At 34.7% G+C, this 19,813-nt stretch overlaps 1 protein-coding gene across 1 annotated transcript; it reads right to left on the bottom strand.

The window, feature by feature from the left end:
- Positions 1–717: 717 nt before the first annotated feature.
- On the bottom strand, positions 718–10,965 carry LOC128164849 (uncharacterized). The gene is made up of 3 exons (XM_052828873.1): positions 10,089–10,965; positions 972–1,110; positions 718–787 (listed from the first exon to the last, which is right to left on the bottom strand). The coding sequence occupies exons 1-3, from the start codon at positions 10,423–10,425 to the stop codon at positions 718–720; spliced, it is 546 nt and encodes a 181-aa protein (XP_052684833.1). The 5' UTR covers positions 10,426–10,965.
- Between the last annotated feature and the right edge of the window lie 8,848 nt (positions 10,966–19,813).

Genomic DNA, 19,813 nt, shown 5'->3' on the forward strand with positions numbered 1-19,813 from the left:
CACCTAGTCCATAATATATATACAAATGTAAATAACTGTCAATTAATATTGTTGACATAAGCACTACTGGTAAGCCAGAATGCCGCCACGAGACTATGCACAGCATAGTCTGCGCCACCAGTAGAGCTACACCGGGCCATGAACGAGGGCTATAGGTTGAGATTAATCATTATATACCATTAAGCTATTACAAATTTTAAAAGCGAGATCAAAGCACGAGGGCAGGGAATATTAATGCCCTAAGGCATAAAAGTATAAGACAACTACTTGTTATGGGAGTAAAAAAGTGCCCTTGATTGAAATGATAAAGTAACAACAATGCTGTTCATTAATAGTTATATGGTCTGCAAATTGACCAAGTAAGAAAAAACACACAATTTTTTTTTTCTCAAGTCATCATGACTGAGACCGAGTGGACTAGGTGAAATAACAACAACATAAAGTCACCGTCAAGTGTGACTAACTATGACCCAATTAGTCATAGCGCAGCCATGACCCCTCTTCCCCTAATCTAGGCGACGCAAACACAGTGGGATCGGACAAGAATGTTTGTAGTGCTTGTTGCAAGCGGTACAGAAATAAATCATTGCCCAGGCCAGAAAGATGTACCTTGTCTGTGGCGAACAAACCAGGGCTATCAATGCGCAGCTCTGGATATTTTATATATTTCCACCCAACCTTTTAAGTGCAGATGCAACAGCCCTATTTGTTCGCTTCCTAACCTCTTCTAAAGCTACTGGGTTCCTCACACCCCTCCATACACCCCTGGGCAGAATCTGGAACCAAACTAAAGTGGTGGATGGCATCAGTCTTGAAAGTTTTTCCAAGGTTTTGATAATACTAAATCGCAGTTCAATTGATTTAGCCCTGTTTTGCATAGGAATATTATTGCCTCCGCAATGTATGACCAAAATCTGAGGTGGATCTTCTACCTTAAGCAATGTCTTAATCTTAGCGTAAGTTGACCCCACCTCATGCCCCCTTTGCCCAGCCAGAAAATGGATGCCTTGTGTCTATCTAGCTGTAAATCAGTGCCCCGGCAAGACTTTCTTGCATGACAAAAAGCATGTTTAATGATGGATGACCCAACAATCCAGATTCTTGTATGATCTAAAAAATTTTTACATACATGTAAATAAAACATGAGAGAAGGTTGTCACCTTCAATACCTTAACATTTTTGAGAGGAGCTACTGTCTTATATAATTAAGCAAGCAAGAAGATTTCCATCTACCCTCAACTGCAATAGACTGCTGACTTGCTCCTGACGCCCAAGCATTAGATGATGCACCAAAACGGAATGAATGTGTCTTGTACAACTTAGTGTCTAAACCTAATTTCTCTAGTAACATGTTGAAAACTGATACTACCTGGTATCGAGTCACCGGACTTCCTGAAATATGACAAAACAATGACATCCTACACTTCGGCCTCAACTGTAAATATAACCTAATACAGGACACAGGACAAACAATCTTATGTGTAGACTTAAGTCGAATGGCAGCCCCCCTACCCGCCTGATCAGTCTTTGAGTGATGAAGTACAATTTTAATTGTGTTGTCCAGTGGTGAATATGACACATTTTGCACTTGGATAGCATGCCCCACATCCTGCTTTGTGTTTTGTACTAACTCGCCCATTCTGAAAAACCCAAAGAATGCTGTAACAAATATGGTTGTAAAAAGTGTGGATTCATAATATGAATGGCAGATGCTTGGGAGGGTCTGGACCATGGTGGTTAAAATCTGCAAGGTAATTGGTTTTCTAGTGTCATGGTGGGGATTGCTGCGGCTCAGGCCCAGCAAAACTTTTTTAAGTAAAAAATCTTGGGTCCTGTCTGGGAAGCCATGTAATTTACAGTGGTAAGAAATACCTGCAACATATGTTTAATTGTGTTGGCTGGAAATTTTTGCAGTGATAGATATGACACAAAATTGACTAAATCTGACTGAGATGGGGGCCAAACTGGCCGACTTTGATAGACTCAACAAAACAAATGGAATGCATTTACTGCAGTATCATATAGTTTGCGGGTATTGTTTGACAAAGCATAACTCAGAAGCTCCTGGGATCTAAGCTGTAAATCATGTGCAGAAATGATGCAGGAATTGCTGATGGCTGGCTGTTTGCTCCTGGAAAACTGGCCTTGAATCGATTCCATTGCTGTCGGGAAAGAGAATCTGCTTTAACATTGTATATCCCTGCTATATGCTTAGCTTTGAACTGAATATTAAGCATCAGACCTTGCAAAACTAATTGCCTAAGCAAATACATGACTCTTTTGGACTTTGAGGTATTACAATTGAGAATTGAAACTAAGGCTTCATTATCAGTATGAATTATTAGCCGTTTACCAGACAGATTGCTGCCCCAAATTGCAAAGGCCATAGTTATAGGAACTAGCTCCAAAAATGTTATGTCCGAGAAGATATCTGACGCCCTCCAATGGTCCGACCAACACAAGTATGCCCAATGATGACCCAAAACCGCCCCGCAACCTAAATCAGCATTACCTGCACTATCTGTATATAACTGGAGATCAAAATCATTTGACCAATTGACCAATCTATATGATGTAACTCCATTGAAATTTTCCAAAAACATTAACCAAGTGTCAATATCCCTTCTCATTTCCTCAGTAACTCTACGCCTGTGATAAGGACGCGACAGCCCACAGGATGCATCATACAACCTTCTAACAAATGCCCTACCAGCTGGGATAGCACGAATACAGAAGTTCAGCAACCCAGTTAATTCTTGAAGTTCTAGTAAAGTTACTTTGTGTTTTTGTAAAATATGCAACAACTTGAACTTTAACTGCTGAATTTTGTCCGAGGGGATCTTAACAGTCATACTAGATGTGTTAATTTCTAAGCCAAGATACACTAGACAGTTTGCGGGACCAAGAGTTTTGTCTTCAGCTAACGGGACTCCTAACTCTGTACAAATTTCCCTAAAAACACCCATCAGATAGGCACAGTCTTGTGATCTAGCTTTTCCAGCTAGTAAAAAATCATCCAAATAATGCACTATGTTGTCACAACTTGATCTGTCCCTAAATACCCATTCTAAAAATGTTGAAAATTTCTCGAACTTCGCACAGCTAACAGAGCAGCCAAATGGTAAACACTTGTCAATAAAAATCATGTCCTGTATCTTAAAACCTAACAACTCAAATTCAGACATGTGAATCGGTAGCAATCTAGAGGCACTTTTAATATCAAGGCGAGCTATTTGTGCCCCGGGACCCAGATTAGCTAACATACAAAGGGCTTCATCAAAAGAGGAATATTTGACTGAACACAAACTTTTGTCAATAAAGTCATTAACACTAGATCCAGATGGGTATGATAGGTGGTGAATGAGTCGAAATGAGCCATCTATTTTAGGTACCATGCCCACCGGTGACAACCTTTGATTAGGAAGTGGTGAAAACATAAAGGGACCCGCAACCCTCCCCAAAATTAGTTCCTTGTTGACGGCCTGCATAGCTTCACGCTGCAAACAGTACAAAGATTTAAGGTTTTTAGCGTCTGATGCAACCCGTGGACCCTGGTAACCAAGCTTAAACCCATATGTAAAACCCTGTAATAATTCAAAAGCAGCTAGTTGATCTGGATAGTGAGCGAGATATTTACTTAAGTTTAGGACATTAACCGGAGAGTGAGCAATGCTGCTAAGGTCTAAATTGGTGGGTTGCTTGGGGGGCTCTGGGACGCTGAGGTAGGGCAGGTCTAGCATAGGTGGACGTGGTTGACTGCATTCTAGGTAACTGAGGGCGCCAGGATGTTGAAACGCTGTTTGGCCTGTAAGTTGAATCAGAACCTGAACCGCGTCTGCATTTGATATACAGTACCGTCAACGCGGATCCCGTATTTTCCGCGCACCCCCGCGGTCCAAATTGCAACGCGGTTTAAACACCTGTCTCAGGTAAAAACTGCGTGCCCCCGCGGTTCAATCACCTTTATTGACAACACCCCCGCGGTTTGAACGATCGATTACAGGTGTTAAAAAGTATCGAAAAGGAACACGAGTTATCTCCCTCGATTAAAAAAAATATAACATGCATTAAACATAAATGTAAGTTAACAAATGCATAAAGATAATCATGATCCTTTTATAGTAAATCACATGTTTTGAAGGTAAATATTCTTTTTAATATTTGCTGTTTATTTGGTAATACTGTGGTAATATTTGAATTCTAATCATTTAAAGCTGTTATCTGTACAATCCAAGGTGAAATGAACCATGCCCGCAGGTGGTTGAAAAATCATGCTTTACTAACTTATTGATCTATCGATATAATTATATAGGATTAAATTAAATTTTAAAATCTAACAAAATAATGTAAAAGTAATAAGACTTATTTACTTAAATTAAATATTTTACTTTATAAATATTCAGGTACGTATATTTTTCAATATCATTTTATCCTATGAAACCGTTAAAAATTCATTCAACTTTTAAAAGTGGCTTAATCGCTCATATTACGGAAAATCACGACTTTATAATTGCTGTAACAAGCGTCATTATTTTAATGAAAATTTTATAATTTGTTAGGAAAATTAATTTCAACCAGCTCTGTAGACCGACTAGTTGTAGTGTTATGAGTGATTTTCTTTGTTTTTGTGGTTGCTTGGCGTAGTGAGGGTAGATGGATCCTTAAGACTTGCTTTCGGTCTCTGTGCAATTGACCTTAAAAGAAAACAAGCTTTGACGTCTAAAGATTTTATTAAAAGAGAAACCGCAACTCATTTAAATAAAAACATTTACAAAATTCCCTGAAAAAGAAACAAATTATTCAACAATATTTTACTTCAATTATAATTTACAGTTTAGTTGCGTTTACTTTTGAAATAACTTACAAAGTTTATTACTAACTAAAGATGATAGAACATATATGATTAACTATTATACATGTACGTACCTTAAAAGAAAACAAGCTTTGACGTCTAAAGATTTTATTAAAAGAGAAACCGCAACTGAGGTTGTAAGGGCGCGCTTGGCCATTATATACCCCCAGAACCGGTTTCAATGACGTCTCCAAAACCTGTCGACTTTTTCGGTACCCATGCAACTTCATCGTGTGATCAGGGTTTCATAATTTCATCAAAATTAGTTCTTGCCGAAATGTCGCAATTCCAGTTATATAATTTTAATTTACTAAGCACTCTTGTTATCCCGATTTGTCTTAAATTTAGCATCTTTATCTTTACTTAAACCCTGACCATTTACACAACATGTTTTATGATTTGACTTTATTATCCAAGTGATTGGTCGTGATCAATTTTATAACCAAAATTGAATAATACTTTGACCTTCGTTTCCTTCTGACAGATTTGAATACACTATTCCCAATTATTAATTAGGTCAGTGACGCATATCGCTTATCAAGAATGACGATGATATGAAATCACTTGCAGACCTTGCACTTGGTATAACAAAACCAATTAATCAATACAATTGTTGATGATATATAAAAATAATAAAAATGTTATATTAGTAGCCTTATAAAAACACCTGCTCACAATTAAATGTTCAAAGAAAAATCAGTTTTCCTAATTAAAACACAAAGGAAAAAGGTACTCATAATTAAAATTGTATGATTCTTCACATCGCACGGGTTTTATTCAGTTTTAAACTAAGTGTGTCCTGAAAAGATACAGTGTATATACACGTATATTCTGTGATTTTCATAAAACAATGGCTAGGCGTTCTGGTGTGCGTGAAGATAGACTTTTCTTTACAAGAAATGGAATGAGGTTGTTACATCACAAAACAACATGGGAAGTTGTACATGTTATTAAATGCATACATCTCGAGTTACTTTTAAAAAAATTCAAATGCCAACTATTTTTGTACACATTTCCTTCATTGTGTATATTAATTATTATAAGTCGCGATCATTTCCTGTGTATAGTGATTAACAAACCTAGGGTAGAAAACGACATGCTCTAGGGGTTTTCACACTTATTCAAGACAAAAGAAAATCTCCAAATTGCGTACGGCTTCGTCTAACCGTACACCTATCTTACAGAGGAGGCTTCTTGATCAAGTTGATTGAGTGTCGCCGATCTTGAGTTTATCTACGATCTTTATGTGTGTGTGTGAGAGAGCCTGAGAGAGAGAGAGAGAGAGAGAGAGAGAGAGAGAGAGGGGGAGGGGGGTAATGCTCTTTAGCCCCCCCCCCCCCCCCCCCCCACGACGCCACTGCATTCAATTGAAATATAAAAATGTCTTAAGTTTAGTATTCATAAAAGACATTGTGATTGAATCCAATATGCAGTTTCAGTCTGAGTCCACGTGCTTCACCTGTCAATCAAATCAGCCCGCGAGCTGCACCACGTGCTTCTTCCTTGATAAAGGAAAACAGTTTCGTTCCATTAGTCTTCAGGTAAGGGAAAAAAGGAAGTTCGTCTAACAATATAGTATTTAACACTGTTTATGATGTTTAATTTAATGCTTGACACCGTGTTTGCGAAGTTTAGTTCGTATACAACATTATTTATAAAGAAAACTAATTATCTCTATCTCTCTCTTTTCGGGGGAAGAGACATGTTAAACACCTTTTACATTTTAAGAAGGCAGTAAAATGAAACAATTATTTATTGTTACTGTTAGATAAATTGTTTGATATACGGGAAGAATTCCTGGTTGTCACTTGTTGCAAGGAATATCCACCTGCCTCATACCCGTGAATTATGTGCGTTCAAGCGAAGAGTGATTTCCTGTCAGTGCGATGGTTTCACACCTTTGTGTAAAACAATTGGGACAAATACAGTTAACTTTGACAGTCATTAAAACGTTGTAAAGGGGGTACAAAAAACGTTATAATTCGCTACAGATACGACATATGTGTAGTAGCTTCATATTCAACACACACAAAATGATATCAATATCTTTTTATATTATAAGGGTAAAGTAAAATTTTCATAGTTTGCCGTTGATCGTATGGTATACGTACACCGCGTAGCGTGTGCTTGTCATGGACTAGGTTAATTGTCTTGAGTATCGACAGTCTCTCTCTCTCTCTCTCTCTCTCTCTCTCTCTCTCTCTCTCACTCTCTCTCTCACTCTCTCTCTCTCTCTCTCTTAGTCTATATTGAAGGTTTTAGGTTTTTTGCGGAGGGGTGCATCTTAAACACGTTTAACAGTTAAACAGATAACAGTAAAATAATTAACTATTTATTGTTATTACTGTTAGTAAAATTGTTTGAAAAACAAATGAAATTCCTGATGGTCACTCGTTACACGGATTATCCGCCTGTCTCATATAAATTTACCAGTGTATTCTGTGCATTCAAGCGTAGAGTGATTTCCCGTCAATGCGATGGTTTCACACCTTTGTGTTAAACAATTGGGACTAAAGTCAAGTACAATTTACATGTACTTTCACAGTCATTAAAACGTTGAAGAGGTGGAGGGGGCGGTTACGAAAAACGGTATTCGCAGCTGATACTACATGTAAATTTGTGTTGTAGCTTCATATTGAACTCACATAAAATTTATATGTCAATATAATTTAGTATTTTTAGGGTTGAGTAAAATTTTCATATCATGCCGTTGACCGTAGGTAAACGTTCTCCGTGTAGCATGTGCCTGTCCCGGACTAGATTAATTGTCTTGAGCATCGAGAGAGTGCCGTAAAACGAGCTACAAACTGATATGGATTAAAACATTTTTGTAGTCGGAAATGTTTAAAATCATTAAAAAATCGAAAAATAATATTTTATAGTTCTAACCCTCTCCGTCATGTAGATTACATTATAAAAATGATTAAATATTTTTGAAATAATAGGTATATCAACAGTTACATGAAAATTGGGTGCAGATGATTCTTTAATTAAAACATCTCTAAAATAATCGATAAGGAGTTTTGAAAACGTGCATTAAAAATACGTAATCATTTTAATATGTGAAATGAAAACAATTCATCAGAAATGGCCAGTATAGAATGACTCTCAGTGTTAGGTGGCCGTCTTATTGTCTAATAGCATACAGGTAAAAATCTCCGATCACCTAGTTCAACGGTAGGTCACACTGCCGCGGTTTAAACATGGCTGCAGCGAGGACCGCGATGAATTAACCGCGATGGTGTACGCGGAAAGGATTAAATAACCGCGGGGGGAGCGCGGTCAAATACGGGATCCGCGTTGACGGTACTGTAGGGGTGATTTAACGAGGCTGGGGGGGGGTGACCGCCATTTTAAAGCGTTTTTATCTCTAAACAAAAAAGATTTTCACTTTAATGTTCTATAACTCTTACATCGTACTGAAATTGTCTTTTGAAAGAAATGGATATGATGGTATTGAAGCACTATTTAAAGAGTCAATTGATGTAAACCAAGGGTCACAAGATGCAAAAAAATCATTTTAGCTGTTTTTCAGCATTTTCTAACTTTTCAAAGGGAGGTAACTTGTATAACTCCAAATATTTTGTTCTAATATTTTCCTTTTATTTATTTATTTTTTTTAATATCACCATCGAATTTTTTTTAAAATGCTCAATCTTTATTACACATGTATTGATTTTTATCATGTTAAAATTTGGAAATTATCTTGTGGCTACTTTTTTTTTGTTTTACATATTTGCATTTTTATGACATATATATTTTTGGTAAAATTGTGATATTTTTCCTCATAACAAATAATATTAAGTTTTTCTTATTGTGTTAATTTTTTGTGATGTTATTGGCATGTTTTTTGACTTTATTTGTATTTCAAATATTTTTCATAACTTATTTTTTTTACATAATGTGCAATTTCTTCAGATGCAATAAATGATAAAATTAACAATGATTGTGATGTGGTCTTCCTTATTTAAAATGTAAAATAAGATTATATGAAACATTTCTGCAAAGAACTATGTATGATAAGAGTTAAATTTTGCCCCCATAATTCCCCATTTTTTAAGTGTTTCGGGTACAATAAATTGTTAAATAATTTTTTAGAAGAGTTGATATAGAATATATTTTTAATCTATTTATTTGATTTTTTTGCACTCACTGGCAGTATATGACGTCAGAAGTGACGCCATTTCTATAATTCAATCAAAATCAGCCAAAAATTGACATTTTTCTTATCTATTTACGAATGGGAAATATAGAGCGCATGCTTGAACAAGGAACATTTTTTTGTCACTTATTAGTCTTGGCTAGATACATCTCTGATTAAAATACTTTATTTGTACAAGAATGCGCTCTATGTTTTCGGAAGGAAAAACTGCTTGAAAACAAGCTGTTTTACGCTAAAAATGCAAAAATGGCGGGAAAAGGTTGTCTTTACAATGTCATATTTCTAAATTGTGGGCACTTGAATCAAAATGAATATTATGTAAACACGTCACATACATATCTGTACTAAGAAAACAAAGAATGATAGTAAAATAATGATGTTCATTTTAGGGGGCCATTTTAGGCCCTTATCATATATAGTCCTTTGGTGAATTTTGGAGAAATTTTTTTGGACCCCCCAGCCTCCTTAAAGAACACAAAATGCACTCATGCTTGTATTGACATACACTTTTGTTGCATTGACCTTTATAATTGAATTCATAACATCTAAGGGGGATGTTTTGTGTCACAGACCCTTGAACAGCCAGAGGGCTGTACATATATAAAAGCCACAACTCTTGGTCAACAACAGCAAATTACATATTTGGATTACATTCTTTTTTCAAACGGAATTGGATGTCATAATCTCTCCAGCCGAGAGCTTTTGCACGACTAGCCCCTAGCCTGATAGTATGCATATATTTGAATAAAGCTGTACTGCACTCAGGGTGTGCTAGGACATATATAGAGGCATAGACCAGAAATGCATCAGTCCATACCTGAATATCTGTAATAACCTTGGGTTTGTATTTGGATGACAAGGTAATGTTGCCACCTTGCATAGAGAAGTATTTTGTATCGTCATTAGGATCAGATTCATTAGTGCGATCGACTAAAAGACCCAAGTTAACATACTCGCTGTTAGCTATTTTTAGCTTAAGGTTATTGGAAACATTGTGCCCAAGGTCATTATGGTAACTTTGCACATGAGACTGTTGATTGTTACCTATGGCTAGTGTAGGTAGAATGTCAGTACCTGGATACTCTGCGGATGCATCCTGCGTCATCTCATTCTGGGGATGAGAGGTCTCTGCTCTACAAGACATGGCGGCAATGACTGCCCGTGTCACCTCGTCCAACTGCTCCCTGTTCAGCGCTGGTGGTTGCTTTTGGGTCGACATGGTTTCCCTATTTAGGTTAGGTGAGGTGGGGAAATCAACCGGATTCGCACTATGCTGGGGACCAGATAGATCGACCAGATTTACACTATGCTGTGGACCATCCGAGCCAGCGCTGTCTGTTGCGACCCGCTTCCGGTCGCGCGGCTTTGCACGTGGTGCAGGCGGGGCCTCTCGAACCTTCCTCTTTGGCATAGTTTACTCATTAAATATAAAAGGAATAAATCAACACATATACATTTTGTAAGATAAAACAAAGAATCGTCGGATGTTTTAAAAACACGTGCACGATCGAGCAATTGCCACATGTGCCGTATTACGAACCGATTAAATCCATAAAAAATCTAAGCTTTAAATTGTCATCGGCGATTGAAAGGTTTCAGAGAATTAAGAATTTGTAATAAGAATTCGTCGTAACAAAATAATTTACACAAAACGACGGCATAACCAAAACATTAACAAAATGGTTGACAGAACCTGAAACAAAAACACGTCTTACCTCTTGAATTTTTTGAAGGACTGATGCAAGTACAAAATGACGTCACGGGTTTGGCTAATAGCCCAAAATTTAAGGCCGATGGTAAGGCTAATACCAGGAGGCGCAGATTATTGTGGGAATAATAGTTGTGAAATACGTGCCTAGATTTACGAGTTGATAATAAAATAAAATGTTAATATGATGAAATCTAAATATGATTTCCCTTTGATAAATGGATTTAACTCTGATAAGTTAAATCTTATTAGTTTTATTAATTATTTCTGAAACTTGACATTAAATATCAATTGCAGAGCTTAGGGTTTTGAAAAACTGGTTGAGTTGAATGTACAGAAGACTTTGTTAGAATCTAGAATGATTTTTGTATTACTTTGTGCCTTGAATTATACATGTTTGTTGTAAAACATGGTATTTAAGAGTTGATTCTGAACTTTTAAAACTGAAATAAACACCCTTTCAGGAAATCTTAACATTAAAAAACCTTAACTTGAGAGGAATGTTATGTAAACATGTATAAGTAAGGAACGCACTGCCTTCTATATGTTTTAATTTTGGTATAAGAATTTACCAACGCAGATTAAAGTCAGCTTTATTGACCACGACAGCTAGTACAGGCAACAGGGATGGGGTAATGGTAATTTGTAATGGTAATTGAGTGTAATTAATTACAAATTTTGATGTAATTGGAAGTAATGTGTAATTGGCCACATTTTCAATTACATGTAATGGTAATTTAATTAATTACTTTCATAAAAGGCATGTAATTCCAATTACTTTTCAATTACTTTCAATTACACACTGATGGACATATAAACATTAAGCTGTCCACTACCCATTTTCCCCCACACAATGGTACATTAGGTCAAGTTCGAAGAGTAGTTAAAAAGCATTGAACTATTATTATATATATCATACTAAATATTTTTCAAAATGGATTTTTTCAATGATTCAATATTTAATGATTAGTTTCCCAAATGTATTTGATGATTTGTTTGATCTCTTTTTTCTTACAAATACTTATTTCCCTTCCTATCAGAATCATCAGTATGTCAATTATCATTGAGTTAGTATAAAACATCACTGTTTAATTTGCAAACAAAATCAGTGTTATCGAAATTATATAAACTATCAAGTCATGCTTTGTAATTGATAGCCTTAAATACAAAGAGCTAAAATGTATGACTTCAAATGGGTTTAAGTTTTTGATGCCTAACATGTCCACAGGGTATGTTCCCTTATTGCTAACATTTTGATAATTAGGTAGAGAACAACAGGTGTGAATTTTGTTTTGATAACAATTATAGTCTGCCCTCTACCCGAGATTAACCTGTACTTTGGCATTGTATTTACAAAAGAAAAAAAATAGTGTATAAAAATGCAAAGGAGAAAGTTTTTATATAATAGTTTTGCATGCAAGAAATACTTTAGTTGACATGGTAGGTGTAGGTTAAGGGATATGACTTTTAAATGTTTATTGAATATCAGGGTGTATGGGACACCTCCATATTGTGACTACCAGTACCTGCGTTTTAAAATAATCAATAAAACCCAAATATATATTTTTTCTTTCCAAAAATTGTAACTAATGATCAGAATAGTTAGCAAATTCTCAAACAGTGAAATTATTTTGATTATGAGGAAAGAAAGTGAGCGCACAAGATGGTAAGTTTGCAGGAATCCTCGACACGAATCAATTGGGATTTAAATGTCTATAACCTCGAAAGGCTATGTACAGGTTTCAACAAAAATATATTATGTTGAGAGTCGAAGTACATGGCTATTCCGGTTATAAAAAAACTCACAAAGCTTTCAAAAAATGGCAAAGAGAGGTAAACCGATAACTAGTTGGAAATTTTAATGCAAACATATTTTAATGAAGTTATATTGTGTATATCCTAAAAAACTAGTAATAAGAAAAGAATTTTTTTTATAGTGTGCATACAGCAGATCTAGAAATCAATAATAACAAATTAAAATATACCGGTATATGATAATTCAACATCATGTTATAATAACAAACATTTAAAACAAAAAAGTCTATTTAAAAAAAAAAAAAGACCACCAGTTGGATTTGAACCCAAAACACTGAAAGTATGTATTCACTAATCCAGGACGAAACCACTGAGCCATGCGAGACTTGTCAATATATGCTCTATAAAGTACTGTTTGAAACAGCACTGTCATATCAATGGACTTTGTTTTTTATCCCTCAAAAAATAATTTGAAAACGTACATAATTAGTCATCTCTGGGTCATCTCTCCATCTTTTTTTAAAAAGCGACATTCTAAATGTTGAAATATGTTATCTTTACACGTTTCAAATTTGTGGAGAGAAGACCCAGAGACAACAAAATCATTTAAAAACAGTTGTAAATAAGTAGGATTTTGCACGAATTGCATCCTGTTGCTATATTTAGACCCATATTATAATAAAACCTTTTGCATTTCAAATATTTTTCCACTCATTCCACATTCAACAGAAACCAAATAACGGTTATAATTCGAAAAATATTCAAAATTAATTGATGAAATTTTCACTCTCCTTGTGCGCCCAGATTCCTGCCAAATCTACATCTTAAGCGCCCACATTCTTTTATTCATTTTATAGATATACCTCCTTAAATGTTTATGTGTTGTATATAAATCATGGTTTTAGTAAATTTTGATGAAAATGTAATTTGTAATTTAATTAATTACATCTGCAAAGTAATTGTAATTTAATTAATTACATTTGAAAACTCTTGTAATGGTAATGGTAATTTAATTGAAGAATTTAAGCAAGTAATTGTAATTTAATTAATTACTTTCCATTGTAATTGACCCCATCCCTGACAGGCAATATTATCATGAGAGCAGATCCATCTATGACTTTATAAGGATAAACTAAGATAAGTGTGTACTAGCATTCGGGGCCATAAAAATGAAACTATTTTACTGACTGTGTTGTTCAACCCTTATTCCAAATCACATGAAAGGCAGTACAATAAAAAGACCGTGATCGGCCTCAGTCTCTCTGGGTTAATCAAAGTACTGAGAGTACTGAAAGGCAGGGTCTTGAAAGTTTGAATTTGTATTTGTTCACGTTTTCCTCCATTATGTTCCAAAAATTATGAGTTTGAATTAGTTGTTTCAATCTACATGTAGTATGCTAAAGTTCGGCTTTTTGCAATTGCCTGATACTTTGTCATAATTTTGCTAAATCACGACCGGGACTGTTCTTTAAAATTGTAGAAAATTGACACAACGGTATATTATGTAAAATAAAACCCTAAGAAAATTAAAAAAAAAACTACAACTAACCGGGAAAATCAAAACAACTATATTTAGGTATATAATTGAAATCGTTATATTTATTTATTTTGTGATCAAAGAGAAAATCTATAAGTCTGACGGTATCTGTTATGCAAAGTTTATGAAAACTCCGAAAACTCTCAAACTGTTGAATTACAGAACAAAGTTAACATTTGTATACCGATAACAAACACAGGCATCTGACGTTAGAAATATTTCTTTTTTACAATAAGATTATTCAAAGTACTATAACAATAAAAAAAAAGTTTGTCGCGGTAGCCATTTTGATTTTTTAGACCTTCTTACCTGTCATGGTTTTCTTGCAGCGACTCATATAAAATTAATAGGTAAAAAATAAATTCGTTCGCCACTTACTACTTTTTTGTGTAAACTCTTGCATCATTTACACGAATCACGATACAACCGTTTCTGAAATTTCATTAAAAAATATTAAAAATCATACTCCAAATTCAGTCATCTGCTTTTCAAATCGATAAAACTAGAAAATGAAGGCCAAAAGTGAATGAATCACGTCATATTTTGGGGTAGACCTTTCCTGATTGGCTGTTATATATGATAATTGTAAATTGTTAATTTTAGCTATTACATGTAATTCAGATTTATTTGATTTTAAAAATTTCTAAAATATGCAAAGTTAACGCTTTTAACAGTAAAATTAACAAATGTTGTAGAACATTGTCATTTCAGGAATCTTTGTCCTTTCAATACACTCTCGTTTATTAAACGCACAATTTTATGCATGTCTTGGAAAAATGAACTTAATTTGAAAAGCGATTTAATTTCAAATTTTTCCAGGAGCTACAATAAAGGATTTGTAAATCAGATTTTAAAACTACGATAAAAACTTACTTTTTATCTTCTTAAAATTGAAATAAGTCCTATTCATTTACATGTACTACCACACGATAAATTAAAAATATAAAACAAAACAACCATGCGTTATCTCTGAATTCATAGGTCTAATATTGGTGCGAGATATTTATCAATGGGAGAAGGATCAGCTGAGTTTCTGATGAGAGGCAGTAAGATATTGATAAAGAATTCTTTTAAATCATGAATATGACTGGGTTTGTCCGTTATAAAGTATAGAAAATGTCTCATAACATTAAAACAAATTACATGATTGTATATTCCAACTAAGCCGGACAACATGAACATTAACATTTAACTTGGTTCTTCAATCGATAAGATTGTATATATCAGTAAATCTATTGGTCACCCAAAATGTACAATCTATATAGACTTTGCTTACACTGTATTGTTCAAAATTTAAATTCAGTTTAATTAACTAAAAAGTCAATGAACGAGAAGGCAAATTCAGACTTGTTTTTATTTTCTATGTACAAATTTTTTTAGAGATGAACTGCAGTCATAACGCGTGTTGACTGGAAGCCAATGAAACACCTATTTAATATGTAGGACATCTGTGTATTTTAACCTCGGCTCGCGCATGAAGTTCGGTATTAAAAAATTAATTCACAACTTTTCAAAAATGGCACATTGCGTTTGGGAACTTTACTTTCGATTCAACTTTCAACCTCTTCGATTGATTTTATGAGCTCGTCCACCAACTGAATCTTTGACGGCATTGTGCATTCAGTTACGGAACTCCATTCCACAAAACACTACAACTATTGAACCCGAGCAAGAATATTTTGATCAATAAAGCTATTTGTTTATTTTCTTTATAGAATTCGGTTTACACATAGAGGACTTAAAACGATTTAATGCGTGTTTTTATAATATATATTTACAGAAATGAATGAAAAGTTTCTGTACTATTTTCTTTCGCGTAGACTCAATTCATGTGTTCTATGCGTGCCATCCGGTTTGAGACTTCGGTTGACAGTAAACCAATAGACGGGGTCACGTGACCCCGTCTAAAAACGTATGGTCAGTTCATAGACTTTATGACATGACTGATGGTCAGCATACCAAATTCAAGCGTGAGAACACATTGGCTTAAAAAACCCCCAGAAACACTGTAATAACTGAATTTGATAATTTCCTAAGAGTTTTTTAAAATATGACTACAATTTTTATACAACATAACAAAATAAGGGGCATAACAAGAACAGCTTGCATTTTCATTCCATTCTTATAATGAAAATAAGCATGCATTTAATCTAGCTTTCGACATGTCAATTTCGTGGTGTTTACACATTTCTTTGTCGCGGTAAACACCATATGAAAATAGAGAGCAGCGGCTGTGTCAACATCCATCTTCTCAACCAAATATAATTAAATACACTAACACTCACGTTTTGCAAAATAATTTATGTGGCGGCCGCCAGATATAAAAGTGGCGACCGCCAGAAAATAAGTGGCGGCCGCCAGATAAAATATTTTTTCTATGTGGCACCAACGGGCTTCCTTACAAAAGCACTTTTTTGTGATTTTCGTCCCTTAAGAATGCGTGTTAAACTTCTGTAATTTTAAACTGTGCCCCAGTAATTGTAAGCAAGACAAAAACATTTCCCTTGTCGTCGAAACTTTGGAGCAGCACTTTCTGCAGATCTTTCAAGTCATTTTTTGCCTTGTACATATTTATGATAGATGAGATGAGGAAAAGGGGGGAACCAATATGCAGCCATTTAATATCAAAGCATTTTTTTTCTTTTTTAAAAAGTCTGTATTAATATATATATATTTGTCATTTAGATTTTTTTCAGTATCAATGTTGTTAAAATATTGCACTTAAACTTAATGTTCCTCATCAAGTTAATAAGAATACCGCAACCCAAAGTACAAAGAGTGAACAACAGAATCCTTGCGTGATACAAGTTCGATACAATATTGTTTTCATTCTTTTGTACTTGCACTTAACAAGAACAATATACACCAAAAGACAAAAAAAAATTTAAAAAATATTTTTTGCATTTGCGTTCTTGCATTACAGAAAGTCACTCCCACACAGTCTGCAATATTCAACATCAATATTCTGCAATATTCAACATCAACCATATCTGAAAACTTCTGAAGTTTTCATTTTGACAAGCAGCTTGTCACATATGCTCAGGAGCACATTACCATAATACCGGTATACTCAATAAGAACCTTATCAAGTACTGATTACCACAACCTTACACTTGAAACTTTCCAGTGCAAAGTTTGAACGCCAGAATGAATACATATCGAACACGACTTACATGTACCTACAAAACCTTCAGCCCCGCCCCTAACTCTTATTGGCGTTTCCACAAAAGAAAATAATTTTATTCTAATTTACTGAGTTCAACCGAAATAAATAATATTTCTTTTGTGCTTGCACTTAACAAGAACAATATACACCAAAAACAAAAAAAACAATATTTATTGTTTGCTTTTGCGTTCTTGCATTACAGAACGAAAGAAAGGATAAATGCGAAAACATTATACTTATAAACCTAATCTAAGTGAAACCAGTAATCCAGAATCCAGCATATCTTTGAAGTAACCATCTTTCGCGGACTCCGATCTCTACGAAAGCCGAGAAGGATCATTCGAGATTCGAGATTCAAAATACGAGATTCGAAATACGAGATTCGAGATTCGAAATTCGAGATTCAATATCTAAATTAACCAATCAAATCATGGATCTGAAACCTGTATCCTAGCAACATCAAACTGTTCTAAATAAAGATCATTCGTACATGCTCTTTCCTACAAATAAATGTCTTAATAGCTCTTATATAGTGGTTATGACATGGTTAAATTAACATTGATGAATTAACCCCACACAGTATAAACAATTAGATTAGAAATAACACTGTTGGCTTTGCGTATCTAAGTGGTTTTGTTTGCCCTGTATGTATTTCCCCCCGAACAATTTTAACCCGAAGTGTATTCGCCCCAACTGTGTAAAAATCGGCTCGCGAAGAAAGATCTGTTTAATCTAAATGTTTTAGCTATGAAACGAAACTCAATGAAATAATCGACATGTCAAAAGGTTATGATGAAGTTTTAAACCATAGAAGATATAATGATTTACAACCTCAAAGACAAAAATCCAGATAAGAATATGTCGATATGAGAGAGAGAGAGAGAGAGAGAGAGAGAGAGAGAGAGAGAGAGAGACAGACAGACAGACAGACAGAAAGTTTTGTAGTGTCAAATTCAGTTTTGATTTAGAATTTGAAATTGATTTGATTTGTTACAGGCATATATGGACAATAATTAAGCCTCTAAAAGGAGAAAAGAGAGGAGGTAGCTAGGGTAGGGCAGACCAACAAGCAAGCTTTAATTTTAACGGTGTTAGCGCACCTGTGATTTACATCGACTCTCTCTCTCTCTCTCTCTCTCTCATCACCTAGCATTTCCTTTTCCGTGAGGGGGTTTGGGGTATTTGTGATGTCTTACATTAGCTAGCGAAAATGATAAAAAAAACCATGAAATTTTCTTTAAATTGTGTGCGGTTGTTGTACTCCAATAATCTGGGGGGGGGGGGGGGGCTATAAAGTCCTAATTAGTTTGCCAGTTATTCTGTCCCCACTTTGTTTTCTCTTCGTTTTCCAGGTTTTTTTTAATTGGCTCGGCAAATTAATATAAAACTTTTTGTGTAACTCCATAACGATGCACTGTAGATAAATTATTAGCACTCATCGAGTTCGACTTGCTTTCCTTTTTTTCATCCACTGGATTTAAAGCTATTAATTTTTGAAAATATTTTGAATTTATGGCCTGATTATATATAAATAAGAGCTGCGCTGGTGCATCTATTTACCCAAATGGACCAAAATATAACCAATGAATCTAAAAAATTTGACAAAGTTAGTTTTAAACGTACGACTCTTTTTCAATTCTAATCGGGTATGTCCTTTAGAAAAATCTTGAACCACACACATTTTAGCAAATAAAACGACAATTGTTTCATTTTTTTATGGGGAGGGAGGTGGTGCCGGTAAAGGACATGTATTGCTTGTGGCAGTTGTGCTATACTCTCATTTGTTATAATAGGTAATACTACATATTGATATAAAATGAAAGTTTCAAATTACACTGTACATAACTTCTATCATGCATTTGACCCGTGCGATAGTTTAAAACAATTTTCAAAGCATTTAATGTAATTCAACCGATCATTTTTGAAATTTAATTTTCTGGATCCCCGCCTGATACGTCCGCCTTCTTGTGTACGTTGACCATATGTACACATTAACTTAATCGGCTATGTTATGGGACGATAGCATTTTTTATCAATGTTTTTGCAGGATATGTAACAATTGCAGTCTATTTGTTGGTTTTTGCACTGATTATTTGAGATAATTTTATAATAATTTTATGCATTCCACACACCACTCAGTTTCTTTATTTGGTGTTCTGTGTGTATGGCGACAAATTGGTAAATTTGCACCACTCACCCCTTGTAGCTTCATCCTGATTACATTTGATCTGGCTAAGTGTAATGTAGTAGTATATTAAATACACACATCTTTGTTTGCAGTGCTTATTTACATCTTTAGAGATTTACTTACAAAAAAAGTAAACATTTGTATGACTTATATGTTATTATTGTCAATTTTGGTGCGGGGGGGGGGGGTAGGAAACTACAGAGAAACTTGGCTGTGAAACATATGCTTTTAATCTTTCTTATTGATATATCAATGAATGAATTATAACAAAATACATGTACAACAATTACAACAAATATTCATGCACAATCAAATTTTTAAAAAGTTTTACTGTTCTCTGCACAAGAAATCGGCAATGTGAACAAATTGGCACCCTATCATCCCTACCTTTAATTGTAGAGAGTAGGTTTCCTTCTATATTGAAAACAATTCCAAAAGTAAGACT

The sequence above is a fragment of the Crassostrea angulata genome, chromosome 10 (assembly GCF_025612915.1).
Source record: "Crassostrea angulata isolate pt1a10 chromosome 10, ASM2561291v2, whole genome shotgun sequence".
Lineage (NCBI taxonomy): Eukaryota > Metazoa > Mollusca > Bivalvia > Ostreida > Ostreidae > Magallana > Magallana angulata.

Coding starts and splice junctions, on each gene's coding strand:
- LOC128164849 (XM_052828873.1), bottom strand. CDS start 10,425: ATGCCAAAGAGGAAGGTTCGAGAGGCCCCGCCTGCACCACGTGCAAAG. Junction 1,111..10,088: donor TGCATCCGCAGAGTATCCAG/GTACTGACATTC, acceptor AAAATTTTTTAG/ATCATACAAGAATCTGGATT. Junction 788..971: donor CTGGGCAAAGGGGGCATGAG/GTGGGGTCAACT, acceptor CCACCACTTTAG/TTTGGTTCCAGATTCTGCCC.